Consider the following 19,473-nt stretch of genomic DNA (forward strand, 5'->3'; position numbering starts at 1 on the left):
CCCTTATGAAGCGTACTATTGGTCACATTAGGGATACGAAGAGTCTATTACAGGACTTGGAAAAGATGTCTTGGACAAGCGGTTCCTTCTGGATAATGAGTGATGTTGTCTCATTATACCCTAGCATACCGCACAGGGAAGCCTTGCAAGCTTTATATTTCCACCTGAACAAATATAGCTTATTTGATGACGTCCTCAAGGAATTCATTTTGATGACAACGGGGTTTTTGCTGACCCACAATTTTTTTCAGTTTAATGGTACATTTTATCTCCAGATAGCCGGTTGTCCCATGGGGGCGAGTTTTTCATGTGCATTGGCTAATATTTACATGGCCTACTGGGAGGAGCAGTACATCCACATAAGTGATAATCCATTGTTGCATACCATTATATGGTATGCAAGATATATTGATGATCAAGTTTTGATATGTCAGACAGGAGATTTTGGCACCTCCCAGGAGGCCATGGAAGCCGTTAATGCATATTTTCATAACAACTCTCTTAATTTGAAGTTCACGTTGAATTTATATATGAACTCAGCCCCCTTTTTGGATATTCTGCTATCTGGAGACCCCTTGACTGGCTTGATTCATTCCGTTTTGTATAGAAAGCCCATTTGTGGCAATACCTCTCTCCATGCGAGTAGCTGTCACATGCCCCACACCCTACAGAATCTACCTGTGGGTGAACTCTTGCGAGCGAAACGTTTATGTTCATCTGAGGCTTCTTATCGTGGTGAAGCTAACCGCATTAGAGAGAGACTAAAGCTGGTGTCACACATAACGACGACGACAACGACGTCGCTGCTACGTCACCATTTTCTGTGACGTTGCAGCGACGTCCCGTCGCTGTCGCTGTGTGTGACATCCAGCAACGACCTGGCCCCTGCTGTGAGGTCGCCGGTCGTTGCTGAATGTCCAGCTTCATTTTTTGGTCGTCACTCTCCCGCTGTGACACACACATCGCTGTGTGTGACAGCGAGAGAGCGACGAAATGAAGCGATCAGGAGCCGGCACTGGCAGCTGCGGTAAGCTGTAACCAGCGTAAACATCGGGTAACCAAGGGAAGACCTTTCCCTGGTTACCCGATGTTTACGCTGGTTACCAGCCTCCGCCCTTGCTGCCAGTGCCGGCTCCTGCACTGTGACATGTGGCTGCAGTATGCATCGGGTAATTAACCCGATGCATACTGTAGCAAGGAGAGCAAGGAGCCAGCGCTAAGCAGTGCGCGCGGCTCCCTGCTCTCTGCACTGTGACATGTAGCTGCAGCACACATCGGGTTAATTAACCCGATGTGTGCTGCAGGAGAGCAAGGAGCCAGCGCTAAGCGCGGCTCCCTGCTCTCTGAACTGTGACATGTAGCTGCAGCACACATCGGGTTAATTAACCCGATGTGTGCTGCAGGAGAGCAAGGAGCCAGCGCTAAGCGCGGCTCCCTGCTCTCTGAACATGTAGCACAGCGACCTTATGATCGCTGCTTCTGCTGTGTTTGACAGCTAAGCAGCGATCATAACAGCGACTTACAAGGTCGCTGTTACGTCACCGAAAATGGTGACGTAACAGCGACGTCGTTGTCGCTGTCGTTTAGTGTGACACCAGCTTTAGTAGGAGAGGATACCCCGACCGTACCCTGAATAGGGCCTCTTCTATTGTTGCGAACAGGACCAGAGCTAATCTGTTGGAGGATCGCCCTGTTTCCTCATTAACTATGAACCGTGTTACTTTTTCAACACCTTTCAGTACTGATTTTTTTCAAATCAAACAGATTATTCGGCGATTTATTCCCCTCTTACGCCAGGACCCCACATTGGATGTAGTCCTGCAGTCGGGGGTCAACATAGTAGCCAAGCGAGCCCGTACCATTGGGAACCTCGTAGCACCCAGTATGTTTACCTCCAGGAAATCTAACAGAACCTGGCTTAGCTTTTCTGGTTCTTATAAGTGTGGATCCAGCCGATGTGGCCTTTGCAGATTTATGCACAATACTAAATCCCTATCAGGGGATAATGGGGAGAACTTTGAAATCCGTTCGTTTATTAATTGTGCTTCCACACATGTGGTTTATTTGGCATCGTGCACATTATGCTGCAAGGGCTATGTCGGCTGCACTTCCAGAGCGCTTAGGACCAGAATCTCTGAACATGTCCGCATACCTTCGGCGGCTCATGACAGAACCTCCCTGAGCCATGTTGCATTGGTGAAAAAACGCTCCTTATCTGGTCTGACTAGACATTATATTGAATGCCATTCAGCGGATTTTTCGTCCTTAGTAGTCACAGGTATAGAGTATGTTCCCAGACCCCCTCGTGGGGGGGACTGGTTCAAAGCTTTGCTTTTGACGGAGGCTAAATGGATTTTGAAGCTGAATACAAGATACCCAGGTGGCTTTAATTATCGCTCCGATTTGCGATTCATTTTTTAAATCGGTAGACATAGGAGAACATCCATCCCATTTTCTGATATTTAGCAGGGTGCTCTCATGCCCATGTGTGTGGATTCACTGATTATCATTTGACATATTATGTGTGCCTGTTATAGAAGTTATAATTCAGGGATTAATACAGCATGTGCTCCCTTATTCGATTTTTATATGTGCCTCTCCCTCCCCCCTTCCCCCCCATATAATCAATGTGTACATACATCCTTATGGTCTTTTTTGCCATCAAGAAAAAAGGCACATATTGATTATACCAGACATATTTTTTGGAGGAGTTACCTCCATATATTTGACACACAGGTACTGTTGGCAACTTCAGAATATATATATAAAAAAACATACAATTTATTATTTTTTTTATTTATTTTTTTTTTCTTCTCTCCCATATAATCAATGTGTACATACATCCTTATGGTCTTTTTTGCCATCAAGAAAAAAGGCACATATTGATAATATTAGGCATATTTTTTGGAGGAGTCACCTCCATATATTTGACACACAGGTACTGCTGGCAATTTCAGAATATATATATAAAAAAACATACAAAAATTGTTTTTTTTTTCCTATCTCTGCTATTCCTACACACAGGGACTTGTGTTTACAGCTTCACTCTAATCCTAAGCCAGCTCCTTTAAACTCAATTATTATTATCATTGATAGGAGAATGAATGCTTTGGGGGTTACCATCTATCACTTATCATTTATTATTCACCATGGATTATAACCATTTATTGCGGTGTTTGATTTGATTTGTTTTGTTTTGTTTTGTCTTGTTCTATCTGTATACATGGTGATGTCCACCTGTTTTTTCATGCAATTACAACCTCCCGCCCCTCCCCTCCGCCCATTCCGGGGGCCAGTCTATTTTAGTAACGTTCTGTTATACATGGAATACTTATGATTAAGGACTCTAGTTGTTTTTATGGTGTAGTCCGAAACGCGTAAAGTTTCCATGTAAAGATTCATACTCGGCCTTCACGATGTTTTTAATATTTCTAATAAAGACTTTGGAGATTTTATCTTAAAAGGAGAATCAGTGCCGGATCATTTTTCCTATTTCCTTCATCCACTAACCGGTTGGGACTCACCGACGGATCCTAGACACCCGCAAGGTCCAGCAGTCCGGGCAACAGGTGAGCTGAAGAATTTTTCTTTCCACAATCATGGGGAAGACTGCTGACTAGACAGATGTCCAGAAAGCAGTCACACACTTTACAAGGAGGGTAAGCCACAAAAGGTCATTGCTAAAGAAGTTGGCTGTTTGCAGAGTGCTGTATCCAAGCATGTTAATGGAAAGTTGAGTGGAAGGAAAAAGTGTGGTAGAAAAAGGTGCACAAGCAACTGGGATAGCTGCAGCCTTGATAGGATTGTTAAGAAAAGGCCATTCAAAAATTTGAGGGAGATTCACAAGTAGAGGACTGCTACTGGAGTCGGTGCTTCAAGAGCCACCACACACAGACTATCCAGGATATGGGCTATAATTGTCTAATTTCCTGTGTCAAACCACTCATGACCAAAAGACAACGCCAGAAGTGTTTTAACTGGGCCAAAGGGAAAAAGAACCCGACTGTTGCTCAGTGGTCCAAGGCGTATTCAGATGAAAGTCAATTTTGTATTTCATTTGCAAATCAAGCTCCCAGAGTCTGTAGGAAGAGTGGAGAGGCCACAATCCAAGCTGCTCAAGGTTTCCACAATCAGTGATGGTTTGGGGAGCCAGGTCATCTGCTGATGTAGGTCCACTGTCTTTTATCAAGACCAAAGTCAGGGCAGCTGTCTACCAGGAAATTTTAGAGCACTTCATGCTTCCCTCTGTCAACAAGCTTTTTGGAAATGGAAATGTCATTTTCCAGCAGGACTTGGCACCTGTCCATACTGCCAAAAGTACCAATACCTTGTTTATTAACCACAGTATTGCTGTGCTTGATTGGCCAGCAAACTCACCTGACCTAAACCCCATAGAGAATCAATGGGGGTATTATCATTTTTTCAGTTGGTCTTATATAATATTCTAATTTTCTGAGATAATGACTTTTGGGTTTTCATTGGCTGTAAGCCATAATCATCATTAACAGAAATAGATTCCGCTGTGTGTAATGACACTATATAATATATAGAAATAGATCCCTCTGTGTGTAATGACTCTATATAATATATAGGAATAGATCCCTCTGTGTGTAATGACTCTATATAATATATAGGAATAGATCACTGTGTGTAATGACTCTATATAATATATAGGAATAGATCCCTCTGTGTGTAATGACTCTATATAATATTATATAGAAATAGATCCCCTTGTGTGTAATGACTCTATATAATATTATTAGGATTAGATCCCTCTGTGTGTAATGACTCTATATAATATTATATAGAAATAGATCCCTCTGTGTGTAATGACTCTATATAATATTATATAGAAATAGATCCCTCTGTGTGTAATGACTATATAATATTATATAGAAATAGATCCCTCTGTGTGTAATGACTCTATATAATATATAGAAACAGATCCCTCTGTGTGTAATGACTATAAAATATATGTGTTTCCCTTTTTGTATTGAATTACTGAAATAAATTATTTTTTTGATGATATTCTAATTTATTGAGATGCACTTGTATCTATCTATCAGTTAGATTTGATTGCTTTATTTCTAACAACTAGCAAGAATGTACATAGAGTATTCTAATGTTAAAACGCATTGCATACGCACTTCTTATTGTTGCTAGGCAAGAAGACAATCGCACACTGCATGGAAGCATCTGCTCCATATTTAGTGGTTGAGCCTCAATTGTGACATCACGCATGTGTAGCCACGCCCCCTGTGATGTAACAAGTGGATTCCAATTGTGATGTCACGGAATCTTAGTGCCTATAATGAGTGATGTTACAGATTGAGGCTTTGTCTGGAGAGACTCATTGTGGTATCTACACAATTAGTGATTTTCCTCCATACTAAAATACTATTCAGATTACTGCTAGTTCTGATTTTGCTATTAGCGCCTGTGACAGGTGCTCCCATCGGAAACCGCAACATGCGGTCCATACCGGAGAACAAGATCCAGGGAGGTAAGTGCATTACCAGATATACACTGACTATGGGGTAAAGAGGGACCGCCATTTTAATTTTTATTTCATAAATCAATAATACACATGTAAATAAGCGACTTTGTAATATTTCTTATCAGAGATAATCTGCTTCTTTCTCCTTCTCTCTGATTTTTCACTCTTCATTCACCTGTAAATTCTGTCTTCAGTGAATACAAATTTCCCATTCCTGAGATAGGAGATGACAATTGCTGCTTTTCATATTCTATGGAGGAGGAGGAGCGAGTGGCCGACAGACATTCTGCTGCAAGTTCTCCTGACCGTAAGGTACAGATCTCCATAGAACATTATGAGAACCAACTGTCATCTCCTATCTCAGTAATGAGAGATTTGTAGTCACTGAAGACAGATTTCACCTCAGAATTCAGCATTTTGAGAATGAAAGATCAGAGAAGAAATAAGCAGATTTCTATGTGAAGATATTACATAGTTTATCTGGTGAAGGGCTACACTCGCATAGAACTCTTATGACATACGGAATAACATACACATGACACTCGTCCCACTTTTCGGGATATCGGAGCCATTATTTATACTCTAGTGGAAGTGAAACCTGAGGAAAACATCCAGAGATGGAAGCATCTGCTCTATGTTTGGTGGTTGAGCTCCAATTGTGACATCACCCATGTGTAGCCACGCCCCTCATGATGTCACAGTTGGATTCCACTTGTGATGTCACGGAATCTTTGTGTGTATAATGAGTGATGTTACAGATTGAGGCTTTGTCTGGAGAGACTCATTGTGGTATCTACACAATTAGTGATTTTCCTCCATACTAAAATACTATTCAGATTACTGCTAGTTCTGATTTTGCTATTAGCGCCTGTGACAGGTGCTCCCATCGGAAACCGCAACATGCGGTCCATACCGGAGAACAAGATCCAGGGAGGTAAGTGCATTACCAGATATACACTGACTATGGGGTAAAGAGGGACCGCCATTTTAATTTTTATTTCATAAATCAATAATACACATGTAAATAAGCGACTTTGTAATAGTTCTTATCAGAGATAATCTGCTTCTTTCTCCTTCTCTCTGATTTTTCACTCTTAATTCACCTGTAAATTCTGTCTTCAGTGAATACAAATTTCCCATTCAGAATTCAGCATTTTGAGAATGAAAGATCAGAGAAGAAATAAGCAGATTTCTATGTGAAGATATTACACAGTTTATCTGGTGAAGGGTTATCTGATCACTTCTGTTCTTTCTTTTTCTCTTTCAGAGGATAACATCGTCCCTCCCAATAATTCTCAGGATCTGACCGTTAACATTGCTATAGGTGCTTGCCTTGCCTTCATCCTTGTGATAACGGTTGCTGCCATCTCTACCCTCATCTATAGGTAAGTATAGTAGGGAATGATTTATGGGCCACACTGGAGTCTGGAGAAGAAATGTCTCATCTTCAGGTCACTCCAGTAATGGGGACATTTCAGTGTAGACTAGAAAACCATGTGCAGGACCCTGGTCCAGAGGCCATGTCAGTGCCCGTGGCCCCCGGAGCTGAGCACTTGGGACTTCCTGCTCCCTGTCGGCATCCGGTGCTTCTTCCCCAATACCATGTCCGTGTGTCGCCCTGGGCAAGCCAGGGGACACGGGTCACAACACCACCACACCCCACACTCCAGGTAGGCACATCTTTGCTAACCAGAAATCCTTGTTGCCTTCCTCCAGGAGTTTGATGATGCACACCAGGGGGTGGGCCAGGCGGTTGGCTCCGCCCACCGAGGAGCTCACAACTCTGGAGGCGAGAAAACCAGGCAGTCTAGTCAGGGAGGGGGAAGTAGAAGGAGTGGAGGAGAAGCCTAGACAGGGCAAAAGTAAACAGCTAAGTGAAAGTGAAGGAAGAAAAGTGGAAAAGGAGGAAAGCAAGTGAAGTGACAGTAAAAGAAGGAAAGCCTGAAGGGTCCAGCTTTGTGGAGGGCCAGATCAGCAAGGTCAGCGACGGCGGTGACTGTCTGGAGGGGGACCGTTTGGAAGTTCCTGGAAGGACCCCATTGGCTGTGTGCCCGGTGGTCTGGAGCAGTGTTCCGAAGGACAGTCAGCACCAGGGCAGGGGCCTCTCGGACCCCGGCAAGGCTAGGAGTCGCCAAATTTGCCGAATCCGTCAGTGACGGGGACGCAGATCCCCCAACAACCAAGTCCCGATTGAAGGCAACAGCCCGACCTGAAGCAGAGAGACACCGCCACCGCCAGGGCACCAGTTTCTCAGGGCCAGCGCCTGCGGGCAAAGTGTAGAGCTCCTCCGGCCCAGATTGCAGTCGGGGAGCGGGTAACCGGAGGGAATCCACCGGTACCACAAGTCAAACAAAGGTGCAAGGAAGAGGGACATCACCGTCACCTACCAGGAGTGCAGGTGCAGCCGTCTGTGGGACCGTCCTACCAGCCGTTTGGTTTACCGTACAAACTGTGTCCGTGTCTCAGGCTGAGTGAGTACCACAGTGCCGCAAGGCACAGCGCTGCCCCGCGTCCCTGCGCCCATCAGGCCCCTCACCTACTTCCCCATCACCGGGCCCCGGGATCACCAACCCCTACCCACGGAGGGGCAACACAACACCTGGCTGCTCCGCATCACCATCCCCGGGAGCCCCGTACAGAGCAGCGGTGGTGAAATCACCACAACCGTGGGTGGCGTCACGAACTATAACAATCCCCACACCCAACCACAAACCCCCTTTCACTCACGGGCGAGGAGTGTCGCTCGAGAAACCCCGGGATCCGGCCCACGGCTCGAGCCACCACTGAGCAGCTGCCGGATCCGAGCAGAAGGGGTGAGCGCGGTGTGCCGACACCCTCCTCCCCGCCCGTGACATCCGCACTTCCACAGAGGACATTGTGGCTCTTCCCAATCACAAGAGGCGGCTGGACTAGGCCCCGCTCTAGTGCAGACTTCTAGGGTCTTTCCAGTCTGGAGCCCGGGGACTGATGGGGCAGATTAGAGTTTTATGTAGATAATGAAGAATAATTATTGAAATGACAGAATGGTGATAATTCTCCTGATAGAACATGTAATGTAAAACGTGTTATTACCCTGTGCAGAAATCACATTTCATTATAATTTACAATATGACTTCAATTTTACCGTTTTACAGACTTTGGAAAAACAAAAAGTCCAGAAGAGATGAGGAAGGTCAAAGCCACGCTGACGAAGATCGTGAATGCCACGACAACTTAAACAGCCTGTGCAGCGGCAAACCAAATGGTAAATATATCTTTACACATGTGACGTTGTATCACGACCGGGGAAGGGCTTCTCAGGTGTAGGGGGCTCAGGAGCCGAGCTCCCTCCACACACGGCAGGTACCGGCTATACTCTATAGCTGGCATTCAGGGGGGCTCCAGAGCCGAGCTCCCTCCACACACGGCAGGTACCGGCTATACTCTATAGCTGGCATTCAGGGGGGCTCCAGAGCCGAGCTCCCTCCACACACGGCAGGTACCGGCTATACTCTATAGATGGTATTCAGGGGGGCTCCAGAGCCGAGCTCCCTCCACACGCGACAGGTACCGGCTATACTCTGTAGATGGCATTCAGGGGGGCTCAGGAGTCAATCTTCCTCCACACACGGCAGGTACCGGCTATACTCTATAGCTGGCATTCGGGGGGCTCAGGAGTCAATCTTCCTCCACACGAGGCAGGTACTGGCTATACTCTATAGCTGGCATTTGGGGGGCTCTGGAGCCGAGCTTCCTCCTCACGCGACAGGTACCGGCTTTACTTTATAGCTGGCATTCGGGGGTTCAGGAGCCGAGCTCCCGCTACACGCGGCAGGTACCGGCTATACTCTATAGCTGGCATTCATCTCTTACACCCGCAGCTAGCGTCCAATTGCAGACAAAGCTATTAACCATTTAAATGCTACTGTTTCCCAAATAAAGGGCTCCCATTATCCCTTGCATTGATATTGAGGGTGACTGATGGTTTACTATGGCAGCCAGGGGTCCTTTAAAGACCCCTATCACTGTCCTCTCCATCCTTCTGTGAGGCTCAGCCATATGTTGAGGTCTATAGGAGAAAAGGGTGATCATTATATCCTGCAGTATCATGGTATTGCAGGATATAGTAATTAAACCGTCGCAGTTTTTAGTCCCTTAAGCAGACAAAGAAATATTGTAAGAAGTAAAGAAAAAAAAAGATTTCAACACATAAAATTTTTTAACAAAATCTAAAAGTTTAATTCTTCCCCCTATAATTATATACCGTACATATTTGGAATCGCCACATTCATAAACGTCCGGTCTATTAAAAGATGGTATCAATAGAAACATCAGCTCCCAAACAAAAGTTATCACCTGGTGCTATCAACAGGAAAGTAGAAATGTTAAAGGACTTTGAAAATGGCAACACAAAGAACATTTTTTTTATACTATTCAAATTTTTAGCACTTAAATAGAAAAAACCTGATGCATGTTTGGTATCAATGTAATCGGACGGATGTATACGAAAGTGTAAAAACTATAAGTTCCCTACTCCTTAAAGGGTTAATCTCTCTCTATATACAGGCAGTTATTGCCGGCTTTTATATTACATGGAAGCAGTCCGGGGCATCCATTACTGACACTGGGGACATTTAATGGAAAAACAACATTTTAGGAAAACAAATAATTTCCAAATCCAAATCCTGTCAGTGAATGAACTCGAGACATAAAGGAAATTGTCTACAAGAAACACAGAGAAGATATTTATTTTATTAATGCTGATTTCAATATTCTGTGTTACAGGAGAACATGAGGAGAAAATAAAGCTTATTGCTGATGATGCTCCTCATGGACCCAAGACTGAAAATGGAGATATCCTTGAAGAGACCAAGATCCCTGTGTCTGGCCCCCCTGATGTAGTAATCGGCATGCCAGATGAGGACGTGGTCACCGCCTCTGGCCCCTCTGATGTAATAATCGGCATGCCAGATGAGGACGTGGTCACCGCCTCTGGCCCCCCTGATGTAATAATCGGCATGCCAGATGAGGACGTGGTCACCTCCTCTGGCACCCCTGATGTAATATTCGGCATGCCAGATGAGGACGTGGTCACCGCCTCTGGCCCCTCTGATGTAATAGTCGGCATGCCAGATGAGGACGTGGTCACCGCCTCTGGCCCCCCTGATGTAATAATCGGCATGCCAGATGAGGACGTGGTCACCGCCTCTGGCCCCTCTGATGTAATAATCGGCATGCCAGATGAGGACGTGGTCACCATCTCTGACCCCTCTGATGTAATAATCGGCATGCCAGATGAGGACGTGGTCACCGCCTCTGACCCCTCTGATGTAATAATCGGCATGCCAGATGAGGACGTGGTCACCGCCTCTGACGGTAAGTTTATTTCATATTCACTTTGAGCAATTTCTTTTAATGTAAGTCCCCTGCCCCCATTCTTACACTCACCCTCCGGCGGCTTCAACCTTTTTCGGCGCTGTTCAGAAATTACATCAGTAATGCTCATAGCAACTCTGAGAGCCAGAACGAGGCTCTCATAGACTTCCATTGAGTTGTGACCTTCAGTGCGCTCCATGAAATACTGGAGCTACCGGCAGATCACAAATCTCCAGAGAGCGGCCTTAGCGCCACTGTAAACAGATGAAGATGGCAGGAGGTGAGTATAAGACTCCAGCGGACAAATTAAAAAAAAAAATGCTGGAGTGGTGCTTCAAGCAATATCTTAATATTTTCTGGGTCTCCACCCAGGCTAGCAATGAAGCACAATCAATGTCCATTAAATTAGCAGCTAATCTTATAGACAGTGGACCTAATTGGCGTCTATTCTCTGGTTTTTTTGGTGTTTTTCCCATTTTTGTACATAATTCTCATTTTTTTGCGCCTTTTTTAAAGTCTACTTATATGTATTTGCCTGGTTTTTATGTTCACTGTTAGGGGCAGGGTTTGTGGTTTCTAGATATTTTTTTTTTATTTATCAATTATCTATTACTTACACCAGTCCCCCGGAGAAATTTTATGTTTGCCTGAAATTGTAGCGCAATATTTGTATCATTTTGTAAAGCATGCAAAGAATGGCAAACCAAGTCAAAGGCCAAAAAAAGACTTATTGTTTGTTTTCCACAAAATTTATGAACCACTTGCAACATTTTCAAGAATGTGCTACAAAAAACGTTTGACAATTACAGAAGAAACAAAAGAAAATTAAAGAAAAAATACGATACTAATGATATACTGTATCTGGTCCAATGTGTTTTACAGAACATCAAGAGGACATGGTAAATATTCCACCTCCTCCTCCTCCGCTTCCAAGTTACCATACACTTTTTGGACAAGGAGCGGACATGAATAGATCAGAAGGCTCTATGTCTGACGACAAAAAGGACTGCGACCTCCAACCACAGTAAGTTATTACCTCTTATATGTATGAACTAGCTGTACTACCTGGCTTCGCCCGGGTTAATAACTACTGTTAACAAAATAGAATGTATTAACAAAAATGTATTCTGCACACAAACACCACAAAACAAATAGATAGAAATGTAATGATTAAAAGGCAAAAACTAAGCTAATAGCAGCATTTCACCCCATATATTTCAACACCACAGATATTCCGCACAGATTTAACTAAATTGGCCAAGTAATGTGCTCCGTCTGTCTCTTTCCAGATCTGTCTCTTTCCCCGTCTGTCTCTTTCCCTGCCTGTCTCTGTCTGTCTCTTTCACCGTCTGCCTCTTTCCCCGTCTGTCTCTTTCCCCGTCTGTCTCTTTCCCCGTCTGTCTCTTTCCCCATCTGTCTCTGTCTGTCTCTTTCCCCGTCTGTTTCTTTCCCCGTCTGTCTCTTTCCCCGTCTGTCTCTTTCTCCGTCTGTCTCTTTCCCCGTCTGCCTGTCTCTGTCTGTCTCTTTCTTTGTCTCTATCTCTCTGTTTCTTTCCCCATCTGTCTGTTTTCAGGTCTGTCTCTTTCCCAGGTCTGTCTCTTTCCCCGTCTCGTTATCTGTGTCTTTTTCTGTCTGTCTCTTTTCCTGTCTTCGTCTGTCTCTATTTCTCTGTCTCTTTCCCCGTCTGTCTCTATCAAGGTCTGTGTCTTTCCCCATCTATCTTTGTCTGTCTCTCTGGCTGTCTCTTCTTTCCCTGTCTGCCTGTCTCTGTCCCTGTCTGCATGTCTCTCTGTCTCTTTCCCATCTGTCTCTTTCCAGGTCTGTCTCTTTCCAGGTCTGTCTCTGTCTGTCTCTTTCCCCGTCTGTCTCTGTCTGTCTCTTTCCCCGTCTGTCTCTGTCTGTCTTTTTCACCGTCTGTCTCTTTCTCTGTCTGTCTCTATCTCTCTGTCTCTTTCCTTGTCTGTCTCTATCTCTCTGTCTCTGTCTGTCTGTCTGTCTCTATCCGTCTCCCCACCGACATCTTATTACCTCACATATAAGCTTCTTATACTATGAATGTCTTTTGTTCCTATAGCAACCACTCACAGCTCCTACTAATAACCTGTAGTTCCAGGCTCCATTTACTTTAATGAAGGCATGTTTTTTGGAGAGTAACTGTAAACGCGGGGTTAAATTTTCCTGTCACAACATAGTCTACGACGTTCCCTGGGTCACATGAGGTGTCTGTGCAAAATTTTGTGATTGTAAATGCGACGGTGTGGATACACTTTTCGTTTCACTTTTTCCCCATTATGTAGATAGGGGCAAAATTGGTAAATTGGAACGCGCGGGATTAAAATTTCGCCTCACAACATAGCCTATGACGCTCTCGGGGTCCAGACGTGTGAGTGTGCAAAAATTTTGTGGCTGTAGCTGCGACGGAGCAGATGCCAATCCCGGACATACACACACACATACATACATACACACACACACATACACACATTCAGCTTTATATATTAGATGTTTGTGTATATATATATAAAATGCAGTTTTAACATAAACAAGTAATGGGCTAAATAATTAGAAATTGGGCGCTTTAGAGCTAAACATTTTAGCTTTATGTATTTATTATCTAGATCAGGGCTTCTCACACTTTTCTACTCGTTCCTCTTTAGACAAACCCAAGAAATGCCCGAGCTTCACCTGGACGATCTAGCCGGTGAATGGGCCTTGCCACCTGTAATGGACGGCTGGGATAGGGTCACCTCCGCTGACGGTAAGTTTATTTCATCTTCACTTTGAGCAATTTCTAATAGTTTCTGGGTGTCCAACCCCACACCGGGAATAAAGTAGAATCAATGTCCATTAACACTTATAAACAATGTGTTTTACAGAAGGAGAAGAGGACACGGAAGATATTCTACTTCCAAGAAACATCCACACTTGCCAGTGTGGAAACATGCCCTTTAGGGTACAACTTTTTGTTTACTTCAAAACAAAGGACGGAGACCTCCTGCCCATGTAAGTTCTTATGATTTTGTATTATGTCTATATGTTTTATGATATATGTTATGCTTTAACATAAATTGAAATTGCCAAATTTTTCTACTCGTTCCTCATTAGACAGAATGAGGGTCTGAGCCTCACCAGACAGACCATGGGTGGTGCCTGGGCCTCACGACCTAGAGTTAAAGCCCATACTAATATCAAAAATATTTCTGTGTTATTTATTTATCTCATAAACCCAATATAATAATATAATGTTAGAATAACTACAAAATGACCCACAATTTTTCTAAATGAAATATTGCTGCAGTCATAGAATGGACTGTGCAGCGCACAATCATTTCTAGGGAAACTGCCCCCCCCCCCCCCTCCCCAGCTGCCTCTAAGGGAAGCCTTACCGTTTGAGAGGCACTGATCTAATGGATAACAGAATCTTCCTGGCTGTCCTGCTCATTATCATATATATCCATGTATTTATATTATTCCTTACTTTTTTGCTTATTTTATGATCATGTATTACAGGTGAGGCAAAGCGAGGTCAAGACGCAGATTCCGGGCTCGGTCTCTGCTCCCAACCACTGGACATGACATTTACCGGACTTTCCGCAGTCAGATGTAGTCACAATACAAGTGACTTTCCTGCTGCATAGAGGCAGATTACCGGGCTCGGTATCTCCTCTCACCCATGGATATGACTTCTACTTGACTTTCCGCAGTCAGATGTAGTCACAGACAAGTGACTTTCCTGCTGCATAAAGAGGCAGATTACCGGGCTCGGTATCTGCTCTCACCCACGGATATGACATTTACCGGATTTTCCGCAGTTAGATGTAGTCACAATACAAGTGACTTTCCTGCTGCATAGAGGCAGATTACCGGGCTCGGTATCTGCTCTCACCCATGGATATGACATTTACCGGATTTTCCGCAGTTAGATGTAGTCACAGACAAGTGACTTTCCTGCTGCATAGAGGCAGATTACCGGGCTCGGTATCTGCTCTCACCCATGACACTTACCGGACTTTCCACAGTCAGACGTATTCACAAACAAGTGATTTACCTACTGCATGAACAGACAGATTCCGGGCTCGGTCTCTGTTCTCAACATTGTACATGCAAAGCCCAAGGGAAGGGCTCTCCTTTTAGCCATGGTTCCCTAAAGGTTTCCTCCACTGGGGGTTTTTCCTTTCCTGAGCGCTGAAGGACGACTCTTCATGAGTCAAGGCCCCCTGCCATCAGCATCATCATCATCATCAGGGCCACATAAAAAATTGTCCTGACTTCTAATGGGAACTTCTATATTACAAAATTGAAGGAAGTAAATAAAGAAGTCAACGTATATCATGTGTATCTGCGTATTTTTATAGATGTTGTTGTAAGTTCTTTGTTCTAACTCAAAATCAGTTTACCAGCTCACCAAGGAGGACAAATTGTGGGGCGAAGCACCCATAGTCATGATATCACATGTGTGTCATGGGTGACAGTCATGTGGTGTCCAGCCATAGAAGGTCATAGCGTTTGGCTGCGCAAACTGCTCCCTGACCTTTTATCATTCCTGCTTGATGCATTTAGTATCCTATGTATCTCCTCAGCTTTATTTTCATCCCTTTCCCTTTAGGACCCTGCAGAGTTCCTCTCTTTTTCAGCTGCTTTTCATCAGCACTTCCTTGGTGTCTCTATATAGACTCATTTTCCCATACTCAGTGCTGGTGATAAGTCCTCTACACTTTACAAGTCTTGAGTGAAGCAGTAGGCTCACATTATTCTGGTGTAACCTGGTTGTTATTTCCAGTTCCTCTTCCTAAGGCATCTGGAGTAGAGAGAAGATGAGTTGGAAAACAAACAATGGCGCAAACATGGGGTTTTATCCTATAGTATGAGTGAATAAATTGACATGAAACTGCTCACCTTGAGAGGTTGTGATTAGTCACAACCACGATCAGAGCGTTAAAGACACAGCTGCTGCGGCCCTTATGGAGAATCACTCGAATGTGGAAAAGAAAGGGTTAACCAGCCGCGTTGCTGTGAAGAATGCAGGAGACTTATGAAGTTGAATAGTGATTTATTCTATGCGTTTCGGAGACACATGTAATACACATTAGATAATGCAGTGTATATTTGGAATTGTTGAGTTGTTGTAATAAAAAATGAAAAAAAGAAAAAAGAAAAGGAAAAAGAAAAAAGAAACAAAAAAAATATTAATTTTTAACATGTTTTAGATGTATTGAATTATTGAATATACGTAATATAATTTGATAAGACAATGCTTTAATTCTATGTATCTGACACTAATAATGTCACTGTGAATTATTGTTTATGAATTCACTCTGAGAATAACTAATGTTACTGTAGGTACTAATGGGTTTTACTTTTCTTGTTTTTTTCTTCCTCACCATGTTTATTTAATTCTTTTACATGTATGTAGTTATTGCCTTCACTCAATCTCATTCAGTGAGTAAATGTCATTATTTTTGCTCACTTTTATGTCACACCTTTGGATCAATCAATATGTCTCTTGTTTATTAATCACTTTTGCGCATACACGTTCTTGTTCATACACTGGAGCATTCTTCACTGTGAACTCTGTCGTCAGACATATTGTCACTTTACCACACATCCCTACCAGGTGTTGTTCTTTCTCATCAATTGTTAATTAATATGGTTTTAAATTCATTAGAACCTGTAATTGAATTATAATTATTTATTATTATAGCACCATTTATTCCATGGCACTTTACAAGTGAAAAGGGTATACATAAAAACTAAGTACAACAATCATGAACAATACAAAACACACTGGTATAGGAGGAGAGAGGACCCTGCCCTCGAGGGCTCATAATTTACAAGAGAAGGGTGAAGGTACAGTAGGTGAGGGTAGAGCTGGTTGCGCAGTGGTGTACTGGTCTGAGGGTTATTGTAGGTTGTAGGATTTTTAGAAGACCTGGGTCTTCAGGTTCCTTTTGAAGCTTTCCACGGTAGGTGAGAGTCTGATATACTGGGGTAGAGAATTCCAGAGTATGGGGGAGGTGCGGGAGAAATCTTGTATGCGATTGTGGAAAAAAAAGATGAGAGAGGAGTAGAGAAGGAGGTCTTGTGAGGATCTGAGGTTGTGTGCAGCTAGGTACCAGGAGACTAGGTCACAGATGTATGGAGGAGACAGGTTGTGGATGGCTTTGTATGTCATGGTTAGTGTTTTTAACTGGAGTCTTTGAGCAATGGGAAGTCAGTGAAGGTATTGGCAGAGTGGCGATGCCATGGAATAGTGAGAGGAGAGGTGGATTAATCGGGCCGCAGAGCTTAGGATAAATTGAAGGGGTGCAAGAGTGTTGGAAGGGAAACCACAGAGCAGGAGGTTGCAGTAGTCAAGGTGGGAGATGATGAGGGCATGCACTAATGTTTTTGCTGATTCTAGGTTAAGTAATGTGACACGCCCGCACCGGGGCCATGGGGCACTTGTTATTGGGCCGCGGTTCTGTTTCTGGGACTTTGGCGGTGGCGAGGCCTGGTTCCGTTACACCGACGGTCTCGTTTAAATATAAAGGGGATGATGACAGTTATTCATGATGCCACCTGTGGTATGCGGAAAGTTATATGCCGCCGCTGTGGGATGCGGACCTCTGGGGCAGATGGTTACGCAGCTGAGATGGTGCAGCTCTCCACAGGCAGAAGTGGGCCCCAGGGCAGATGGGGGTAGTAGTAGGTGAGGGCAGGGGTGCAGGCCGGAGGTGCAGGCAAATAATGGAGCGACACAGGAATGCAGTCTCAAAGTTTTTACTCACTGTAGCAGGTTCCAAGGCAACATGACGTCAGTAACCGTCTTTGGAGTGCTGGGGTTTCACTGTGATGGGCTTCCGCCAATACTGGGTAGTTTGGCGGTCAAGACCGGTGCACCCTTTTAGTGTTACTTCCCTGGTCATCTTCCTGCGCTAACTTCTCTCTCGCCTGTCCCGCGCCTATGCACACAGTGCCCTGTGCCAGTGTCTGCAGGCCCTGTTGGGTGGCTTGAAGCTCTATCTCTTGGCCCTATGTGGTTACCTTCCAGCGGATACGTGTGCGGAGTTGGCTTTGGTACTAGATTGTCCTCAGCCTCTTGTTTAATTAGCGAAACACGTTGGTTCTTCTCCACTAGTCAAGTCCTTCCACTCCGATACTGTGTGTGTAACGAGGCCACGGGAGTATGGCACTCTTCCCGTGGGCTCTAGGACCCCTTCTGTCTTGTGCCCGGGCTGAGCTGCACCAGCTCTAGGCCACAGGTCTTCACTCCTCCACGGCTCCTTCCAATTCTCTCACACTACAGTGTCCCCAACTAACTAAACTCCACCCCCAGGCTCTGTCAGATTAGGGGGAGGGAGGAGCCATCACCAGTAGTGGCTATACATAGCATTAATGGAACCAAGCCCTAATCCTGACCTGGTGGAGAGCTGCTAATTGAGGTGTTGTGTGTTTTGTGTGAATACCGGTGGATGACCTCCTCCGTACCCAGGATGGGATACCACACCCCTGGCTGAGGCGTGGTACCTCTGTGGCGACTGAAGTCTCAGGGGTGCCACCAATGCACAATTCTGGGAGATGTTTTTGAGTTGTAGTCGGCAGAAGGTGAAGAGGGCTTGGATAAGTGGCTTGAAGGATAGAGCAGAGTTGAGGGTTATTCCGAGGCAACAAGCTTGCGAGACTGGAGAACGTGAGCAGCCATCAACTTTGATGGATAGGTTTGTTGGAGGGGTTGAGTGATGAGAAGGAAAGATAATGAATTCAGTTTTGTCCATGTTAAGCTTTAGGAATCGCGCAGAGAAGGATGACGTAGTAGACAGACATTGTGGGATTTTTATGTCTATATTATTTTATGTAATAATAATTTAACAACTAATACTCTTAATTTATTTCAATTATTCTGAACTAATATTATTTTATCTCATATTAATGCAATGATAAATACATTATTTACATGATACTTACAAATGTTTTTGAGGGATTACCTAATTGTATTAGATTTAGATATGGATACTTATTGTATTCCTTACTTTTTATATCATGGCACATACTTTGTCTCTCGTCGCACCCATTCTTACTCTAGAGCAAGCGCTTATGTACCACCCCGCTCTCAGAAGCCGAGCTTCTCGGATCCGGTCCTTCTGTAGGTGGCTCGAGGGTCTCCGGACCCGGGGGTCTCACGGTCACTTCAACCAAAAAGGGGGGTGATGGGATGGTGGATGTAGGACATATAGGTACGGATTGAGCCATACGGAGTTCGTGACGCCACCCACGGGATGTCGTGATATTGGGCACCACCGCTGCAGTTACAGGCCACCTGGGGGAGATGTTGCGCAGCAAGTTGTTAACTCCTTCGTGGGCAGGGATGGTGGCCCCGGGACCCGTTGGGGATGTGATGGTGCAGGGAGATGGGCGACCGCAGTGTGCTCGTGTACTCACTATGGTAGAAATACACGAGTCTCTGGTAAACCAAGGTGATGGTGGTCGGTGCCCGCAGCCGGCTGCGTTCGGGTTCCCCCACCCGGCTGGTGGTCTCTGTCTTTCTCCTGCACCTGTGTAAGATGGTGGACTGCCTGTGCTTGCAACTTCAGGAGTCCGCTCCCGGCTTGTGGTTGCCTAAGGAGCCCTTTGCCCACCGATGC

The 19,473-nt window shown here is 44.6% G+C and overlaps 1 protein-coding gene across 1 annotated transcript; it reads left to right on the forward strand.

Annotated features, from left to right (window-relative positions):
• Positions 1–10,590: 10,590 nt before the first annotated feature.
• On the forward strand, positions 10,591–15,149 carry LOC142246125 (uncharacterized). Its single transcript, XM_075319142.1, has 5 exons — positions 10,591–10,852; positions 11,735–11,876; positions 13,510–13,610; positions 13,729–13,855; positions 14,363–15,149. The coding sequence occupies exons 1-5, from the start codon at positions 10,603–10,605 to the stop codon at positions 14,364–14,366; spliced, it is 624 nt and encodes a 207-aa protein (XP_075175257.1). The 5' UTR covers positions 10,591–10,602; the 3' UTR covers positions 14,367–15,149.
• The last annotated feature ends 4,324 nt before the right edge of the window (positions 15,150–19,473 follow it).

Source organism: Anomaloglossus baeobatrachus, chromosome 7, assembly GCF_048569485.1.
Source record: "Anomaloglossus baeobatrachus isolate aAnoBae1 chromosome 7, aAnoBae1.hap1, whole genome shotgun sequence".
Lineage (NCBI taxonomy): Eukaryota > Metazoa > Chordata > Amphibia > Anura > Aromobatidae > Anomaloglossus > Anomaloglossus baeobatrachus.